The sequence below is a fragment of the Arachis ipaensis genome, chromosome B03, assembly GCF_000816755.2.
Source record: "Arachis ipaensis cultivar K30076 chromosome B03, Araip1.1, whole genome shotgun sequence".
Lineage (NCBI taxonomy): Eukaryota > Viridiplantae > Streptophyta > Magnoliopsida > Fabales > Fabaceae > Arachis > Arachis ipaensis.
In genome coordinates, this window is record NC_029787.2 from 20,007,447 (window position 1) to 20,016,568 (window position 9,122).

The window sequence follows — 9,122 nt, forward strand, 5'->3', positions numbered from 1 at the left end:
AATTTTAGTATCTACATAGCATTTTTAAATTGACATTATAATTTTTCATCCAATAAAAAACATTTAAAAGATTAACTTCTTATTGGGTGATCAATTTGTTAGTATCACAACGAGACTGAAAATTTTAAATAATATGCAAGAAATGATTCTATAATTATGTGGCTTGTGCATATATGGAAGCATGAAATTCAATGGAGCTAAAGGTCCTTTTTTGTTTGAGACGAAAAGTCCTTTTTAAGGAGGTAATAATATTACAAAATCTAGTTATAATCAAACATGTTTAACGTAATAATTAAACTAAAAAATTCAACTCAAAGTATATTGTGATTGAAACATTAGATACCTCAGTTTGACTATAATCTAAAACTCTTAACTTCTTTTAAAAAAAATGTAAGATCAAGGAATTCAATATGATAATAGATTTTTTGTAAGTTTAATTAGTACATGAGCAGGTATCCAAACACTTGATTAAGGGCGACAAATTTATGAACAGTTATGTGTTTCTAGTTATTTTGATCTTTTAATTGGTAAAACACTTATTAGTCTTTATGCTAGGAATTAGGGGTGTTTGCGGTGCGATTTGGTTCGATTTTTTTACCGAGACCATCCGAACCAAACCAAACCAATTAAATTCGGTTTGGTTTGCTTCAGTTCGTTCGGTTTTTCAATCCATTCAAAAAAAATACTACTGTTTATGCATCCCGCAGCTGCTTGTACCATCTCAAAAGTAAAAAATAATTACCTCACTTCGTTCCATTAACGAAAGATACTTGATCACAGCATTATGCCAACAGGCAGTGATAGTTCTCAACATGCTCACCAACAATGAACAAATACATTGAACAATTAGAAGCAATTTTCCTAAACAAATACATTGAACAGTGAACCACAGAACCAATTTCCCTAAACAAATAGTCAAATACATTGAAAGAAGCAATTTTCCTAATGAAATAAATATACACATTCATAAGCTAAAACCCCCAAATACAACAATTAGAACCTAGAACCCTAACAATAAAAAACACACCTTCTTTAACAATCAGAACCTAGAACCCTAACAATTAGAAATAAGACACATTCATAAGCTAAAACCCCCAAATACAACAAACTGCATAAACAAATACAACAATAAACAAGAATTAGCAATTTCAAAATACACTAAACACAATAAAAATATAATAAAAAATCAAAACCCTAAACATAGAATTTGAATGACAGAATCATCAAAATAGAAATAAAATTCAGAATCATAAACACAAGTTGAAACCCAAAATCATCAGAATTAAAAAAATCCTACTAAAGAAGACGGAGATGCTGGACAGTGAGACACGATGGGTCGGCGGCTGCTACGGAGGGGACGGGACTAGACTGAGAAGGACGACGACACTCCTGGACTGGACTGAGACGTATGGCAGAGTAGTGGAGGACGAGGTGCAATCAACAACCTATGATGTCGAAGACACCGCTGCAATATCGGAGACGGCGCTGTGCAGGGGAAAGGGAGGGGAGCTCTGGGGTCTGGGCTCACTCTCTGACTGAGGGTTAGTGTGCGACGACGAGAAGGAAGCGCGACGAGGAAGGGAGGGAGAGAAAGGACCGCGCCGAGAAGAGGGAGCGCGATGCAAAAGGGCCACCGTAACGGTGCTGTCCGGCGAGTCAGATGCAGAGAGGAGGGTGGGAGGAGGAGTTTTGGCGCTGTGGAGTGGTGGAGTGGAGAGTGGCGGCTAGCTAGGTTATCTGCTTGGGGGAGGGGGCTTTATATATTAGGGTTTTTAAGTGAACCGGTTTGGTTCGGTTCGGTTAGGGTTTTCACTGAAAGAACCGAAACCGAACCGAACCGCAGAAAAAACTGCAAAATGTTATTTTTTCGGTTTTTTCGATTTTCGGTTTGTTCAGTTTTCGGTTTTTTCGGTTTGGTTAATCGGTTTTGTTCGGATTGGATCGGTTTTGAACACCCCTACTAGGAATGGTGAAACTATTTGCTCAAATGAATAAAGATGAACTAAAAATCAATTTATTCACATTTGGTTTTGTAATCAATGCTGCTGCCAAGGTTACTAACGTTACACTAGAAAAGCAAACTCATGACATGATTAAGAAAACCAATTATGATTTGGGGTTTCTAATGTTTTAATCACGTAATATTCAAAATATAGTAGCCTTGCGGTAGACTCTTGTGCGGTGTGTTCAGTGATAGTTGGTTCTTTTTGAAAATTTCTGAATTGCAATCGAATCCATTCTCTCAACAACTAAACATCACATAAAGCCCCGCGTGTTAGAAATAAATAATGGCAGACTTGTTGCCAGCGCCATCAAAATTTGGCACGGACCTTTTCTCAGATTTGCTGGACTCCCATCCTCTGTGGTTCAAATCGGCATCATTTATTTCTCCTGATTTTGCAGGGCAAGTGGCAAAAAAACATGAATGACTAGAGTGAGTGGCAAAGAATCACATATGACCAGTGTCAAGGACGAGCCGTTTGGACTTCGATGTGATGGTGACAAAAGGACGATAGTGGTTGGTGGGCTGATTTTTTTGGTTATGGAAGACCTGAGTGTGTTGTGTCGGGTTATGGGTGATGGAGGAGCTAGACCAATATGTGGGACAGCTTTTTTGCTCAGATTTGGTGATAACAAATCGGACCATGCATTTTCTTTTTTTTTTTTTTCTGAGATCAAATCAGAGGGTCCGATTTGCATGGAGAGGAGATCTAAAAATAACATAAAGGAATTCGGACCCTGCGACTTGTGCATGAGTAAATTTTTTTTTTCTAAATGAAATCGGATGGTCCGTTTTCTTTGTTAATGAAATTTACGAATTAGGTTGAGCAACTCGCTGGTCCGAGTTGTGGTCGAGTGAAAATTTTTTTTAATTTTTCCGAATTGAAATCGGATGGTCCGTTTTCAATATTATATGTATTTTTTAAATTAGGTTAAAGAAGTCGCTTGGTCCGAGTTGTGTGTGTAGATATATACACATTGCGAAGGTTAATGTGAATCAGCCGACCAGATCTAACATTCTTCATCTTCTTCGACTTCTCTTCTTTTTCCTGATGGTCTGGTGTCGAGCTGGTTGGCCTGAAAAGAAAATAAGTTGATAGTGAGCTGTAAGTGTTTTTATTTAAGTGAGTGAGAAGAATGGATGATAGAGTCCTTTTGAAAGTGTATTATTTTGGTCAGATCTTATTGCAAACGCCTGAAGGAGTACAATTTGTTTGTGAAAATTCGTTAGATGTTGTTATTCCCTTCACGATTTCATTTGAAGAGCTTAAAGGTGTGATTTGTGAGAAGTTAGATTCAGAGAGGTCAAGAAAAATATCATGTATTTTATACAGATATCCTGTACCAGTATTTGGTGGATTCGTTCAATTTCACACCAAATATATAACAGACGAAGCGAGCATGCAATAGATGTTTTTAATGTATATCGAAAGTCATGCTCAAATCTCGTTCATCGAGTTGTACATTGAATTCGAACAATCTGAGGCGGACCGAAACATTTTACGGGAAGACTACAATAGTGATAGTGAGGAAGAGTTCGAAAGCAATTACGAATTTGTTGGTCTAGACAGAGATGAAGATCAAGGTGATGTCACTGTGGCTCCGAATGTGACAGACATTACAAATGTACTCGCGAACGAAGAGCCGTTTGAGGAGCCATCTTTCATGCGAGTTTTGGATTTGGAAGCCATGCATGCTCCGGAGTTTCCGGAGTATATGAGTGCAGGTACTCGTTCAGCATTTGTAAAAGAGTTTATTTAGTCAAGTTTAAGATAAAAATAAGTTGAGTTATTTAGTATTTAGGGTCCAGTATTTATTTAGTTATTTAGTTAAAACGGATTTATTAATAAGTATTTATTAGAGTATTTATGAAGTTATTTAGGCAACTGGTATTTATTTTTAGTTATTTAGTTAATTTGTATTTATTTAGTTATTTAGTTAATTTGGGTTTATTAATGAGTATTTATTATAGTATTTATGAAGATATTTAGGCGATTAGTAGCTATTTTTAGTTATTTAGTTAATTTGTATTTATTTAGTTTTTCGCTAATTAGGGTTTATTAACGAGTATGTCTTATAGTATTTATTTTTAGTTATTTAGGTGATTGCTATTTATTTTTAGTTATTTAGTTAATTTGTATTTATTTAGATATTTAGTTAATTAGGATATATTAATGAGTGTTTATTATAGGATTTATGAAGTTATTTGAAAGATTAGTATTTATTTTTAGTTATGTAGTTAATTTGTATTTATTTAGTGATTTAGCTAATTAGGGTTTATTAATGTGTTTGTATTTTTATTTAATTGAAATTGAGCTAATAACGTAATGTAAAGCTTATTTATATCATTATTGATGTTGTGAGTACTGATTAACCTTTAATTTTGGTCGTTAAACAATCGTGTATTAAATACTTATGGTCTGGCTGCCGTCCTGGCAGAAGTTTCTTTTATCGCAGATGGTGAATTCACTGTGGGGATGAAATTTAGTTCAAGGGAAGCTGTTATTAAGGCGATGAAGGAGTATACCCTCCGAAGATCTTTAGACTATCGTGTGTATGAGTCGAAGCCGTTGACATTTTATGCGAAGTGTACATAGTACGGGTCAGGGTGTGATTGGCTTATCAGAGTTAGCATGATCAGCAGAAAGTACTGTTGGGTTATTAGGAGGTACAACGGCAGTCACACTTGTACCAGAGCAACCATTTCTCAGGATCTTTCGAAGCTGGATTCAAATACAATTGCAAAAGCCATAAAGCCGTTGGTTGAGGCTGACCCCTCTTTAAAGGTAAAATCAGTTATTGCAGAAGTGCAGTCGAAGTTCAACTACACCGTCAGTTATCGAAAAGCATGGTTGGCTAAGAAAAAATCAGTTGAGAAAATATTTGGAGGTTGGGAAGCGTCCTACGAAGCGTTGTCTATATGGTTTGAGGCCATGTGTCATAAGGAGCCATCAGCTGTCGTGCATTTTGAGACTATGCCTGCATATCAAGGGGATGACTTGGTAAGTGATATCCGGGTATTGCATCGAGTATTTTGGAGCTATTACCCCTGCATTAGAGCATTCAGACATTGTAAGCCAGTTATCCAAGTGGATAGGACTCACTTATACGGAAAGTATAAGGGTTGCTTGTTAGTGGCCGTTTCGCAGGATGGTAACAACAATATCGTCCCGATTGCATTTGCTATTGTCGAGGGAGAGACTTCTGATGCGTGGCACTTTTTTCTTAGTAACCTGCGTCAACATGTTGTGACTCGGGATGGTGTGGGGCTTATATCGCACCGACATGAGTCCATAAATGCAGCTGTGGAACGCAGTCACGGAGCTTGGTCACCACCTAGAGCTTTCCACATATTTTGCATCAAGCATATTGAGTCGAACTTTCTGAGGAAATTCAAGGCCCCGTACCTGCAAAAGCTTGTCGTCAATATAGGTAACGTGATTACTTCAAAGTTTGTTACCAATGAAACTGTGAACAATCTAAACATCGTGAAGCTTATTTTTTGCTTGGTATATGATATTGTGCAGGATATTCGAGGACGGTTCGCGAGTATGAATTGCGTTACCAGCGTTTACGAGAGCGGGGCGAGGCGTACACTAACTGGTTAAACCGTATTCCCCGTGAACAGTATGCATTGGCATTCGACGGTGGTTACCAATGGGGTCACATGACGACTAATCTAGTGGAATGCATCAACTCAGTCTTGAAGGGTGCACGCAATCTCCCCATCACTGCACTTGTGAAAGCAACATTCTACAAACTTAATGAGTTGTTCACACGGAAAAGAGCTGAGGCAGAGGCTCGGATTAATGCTGGCCATGTTTTTTTTTGAGCATGTGACTGCCAAACTTCATGAAAATCAACTTGCATCAGGAAACATTCAGGTTAATTGCTTCGACAGGAAGAATGAGGTCTTTGAAGTGCGTGAGATGCCAAGTAGAGTGGAGTATGCTGTTGACCTCCGTCGTCAAAGATGTGACTGTGGTGAGTTCCAGGTGGACCGGATTCCTTACCGGCATGTGTTTGTATGTTGTGCAAATCAACGACTAGATTGGCAGGTGTATGTGCATGATGTTCATAAGATGGACCAAATTAGACACGTTTATCGGGCTAGGTTTAGGCCACTAGGTAATCCTACTACATGGCCTTCTTACAATGGTCCTCGATTCGTACCGAAACCGTACCTGCGACGCGTTGCCAAAGGTCGGCCCAGGATGACACGCTTCTTGAATGAGATGGACACACGAATGTTACGTCGTCCGAAGCGATGTAGGCAATGTGGGGCTGAAGGTCACAGTCGTAGTAGATGCCGTCAGGGAGGTGGTCCAGGTACTGACCATAATGCGTAGTAGATTTATATGATATTTGAAACAATGTAACTTATGTCAATGTACCTTCTAATCAACAAATCATTGGTACCTAGGTCAATGTACTTTATGATAATTGAATCATTGTAACCTGCGTCAATGTACTTTATGATAATTGAATGATCGTAACCTATGTCAATGTAATTTATGATTATAGAATCATTGTAACCTATGCGTCACATGCAAAGTCATCATACATATAATAGTTAATGAAATTTAGGAACATCAACTGGGACATACAATACTTAGTTGGTACTTAGGAAACTATAGTCATACATAAGTAGTTAAGGTATACATGACGAAAGATAACTGAATCATAGATAAAATTAAATACACCACAACTACTTCCTCGCTGTCCACTTTCCAAAGTTCACGATGTTCTTGCATTTTTTCGCGGTCTTTTTGAACACAGACGGAGTGTATCGGCTCGTGCTACGCCGCGGTGGATCAATCCTGAAATTGTAGCCTTTTCCAGTCTCATCTGGAGTGCAGGTGTCACCTGATATAAAATAATCAAACCAATCACGTATACAGTATAATCAACCTTAACCAACATACCATACAGGAACATAATATCATCCTATGACTAAACGAGTATTTAATTTAATCAATCCTACCCAACAAATGATACAAGATCATGACAACATCAATTGAGGTAAAAAGTAAAGCAATATTGGACCTGCATCATTACGGGATTCTTTATCCTGGTCCATGTCATCATCTTCTTCCTCCTCCTCATCCTCCTCGTCTCCCTCGTCATCTGGCTCATCCACCAAGTACTCATCAGTCTCTTGCTCAAATGTATTAGCATTTTCTTCAATCAGAGTCATCAAAACACGGCTCGGGTTTTGACTATTAAGAACTCCTCGACCGCCCTCACTCCTACTAGAATCACCAGATACAACCCTCCAGAAGTACCCGAGTAAGTATAAAATGGATACCTTGCGTCAAACGAATACCTACCCGCCATGAAGTTGGGCTGCTGGCTATATTGTGCTTGGCCGGCATCTGAGGCCATGAACCCAAGCAACTGGCTAAAAGAACCTCCCTCTCTTGAGTTAAACTGCGGCGGATGTATCGGGAATGACGTAGAAAACTGTATCTGAGGTACATATTGGCTTGTGGAGTGAGGTTGTTCTTCTGGCGGTAGAGGTGGAGGTGGAGGTGAAGGCGGCGGTGACTGTGGATCTTGCTCTTCATTCTCATCATCCATGACCTACTCACCCTCAACATCCTCTTGGACCACAAGATCCGACAAGTTCAAGTGATCGCCATACTTTGGAAGGTACCAGTACATGTACGTATCTAAGGCCTGCTGCGGAGTCATGGGAAGCTCAGCAAGAACGTGACTATACCTGTTTGTCCACTGCATCACCTAAAATGAATGAGTCGTGGCTGTGGCCCAGTTCAGATTCTTAGGACCAGTCAAGACTTCTCCGTGTGCCCAGTCTAGATTCCGTTCCTGATGAGGAACTTCTTAAACGAAACCAAACTGTAGTCTCAACCTATCGGTAGCATGCCATTCAATACATTCGAAAGATACCAACGGTACCGTTGCACTCCAAATGACCCAGTGCATGTAAATGTCCGCAGGAATTATGTTCGGATCAACACGATCAACAGAATATGCAACCCACAAAAACTGGTAACAGTAAAGCAAACAAATAATTAAAATCCAAACAACTATATCACTAGACCTGAACCAAATTCAACGTTAATGCAAACACACATGGCCTTCCTGAAGATCATCCAAGGCCTTCCTAAAATGAGCAAGCTTAAGATATCTATAGACTCGGTCTCCACGCTCCCAGTTACGCCACCTAATATAACGCAATTCATTAACACAATTGGATTTTAAATATGAAAATACCAGGTAAATATAAGATAATGTTACCTGTTTGCAAGCGGAAAACTGCGGGGTTTCCTAGGAACCGGCGCTAGATTCGGTAGGCGAATCCATGCCCAACACAGTAGAAGTGTTAGCGGACCATCGATTTCCTTGCAGTCAAAACGTGATGCCCTGCATAAACTCCTGTACAGGTGTGATAGGCATGCTGATCCCCAACTATACTGTCCAATACTAGCAAAATCACTGAGCAGAGGCAGAAACTTCCAGTGGACAGATGCCTCAGACTTGTCTCCAAACAAGATCGTACCGATCAACAACATGATGTGGCACTTAACGTACACATGTATACTGTGGTCATCAGTCAACTATAACCGTTCTTTTAAATCCCATAGCCACGTAAGTTTTATGCCGCTTCCTCGACAATCCGACTTTCTCGGTGCGACCCCAAATTGGTACAGACACTCCGCCTCTAAGGCTTCAAAACTACTCAAAGTCATACCTATCACTGGAAGACCATCGGTCGGAAGACCGAATATCATAGCCACGTCTTCCAGTGTCACGGCACCATTCACCAACCGGAAGGTGAAAGGTATGAGTGTCCGGGTGCCACCTTTCCACTAAAGCATTTACCAGTGCTTTCTGACATTGAACAACTCCAATCTGGGCAACATGATAAAAATCAGTAGACCGTAAATGCTCATCCACCCTCTCATTGTACCGATCCGGAGGGACAGAATGATCACAGGTCAGCATCTGATTACCCTGCAAAAGCATAGCAAAATCACGATTCAATTACACATAATGTAAGAATATCTAATTAAAACATTACTCATAATACTAAAGCCTACCCTAAAATAACATATCTCTGTCAACATTATTCCAAAAAAATTAATCCAAAAAATTAT

General features: G+C 39.3%; 2 protein-coding genes across 2 annotated transcripts; one reads left to right on the top strand and one right to left on the bottom strand.

Annotated features, from left to right (window-relative positions):
• On the top strand, positions 4,635-6,350 carry LOC107632657. Its single transcript, XM_016336327.1, has 3 exons — positions 4,635-5,433; positions 5,529-5,821; positions 5,886-6,350. The coding sequence occupies exons 1-3, from the start codon at positions 4,635-4,637 to the stop codon at positions 6,348-6,350; spliced, it is 1,557 nt and encodes a 518-aa protein (XP_016191813.1).
• LOC107632656 (nucleosome-remodeling factor subunit BPTF-like) lies at positions 6,710-7,581 on the bottom strand. The gene is made up of 3 exons (XM_016336326.1): positions 7,310-7,581; positions 7,048-7,250; positions 6,710-6,867 (listed from the first exon to the last, which is right to left on the bottom strand). Exons 1-3 carry the CDS (start codon positions 7,579-7,581, stop codon positions 6,710-6,712), a joined length of 633 nt encoding a protein of 210 aa, XP_016191812.1.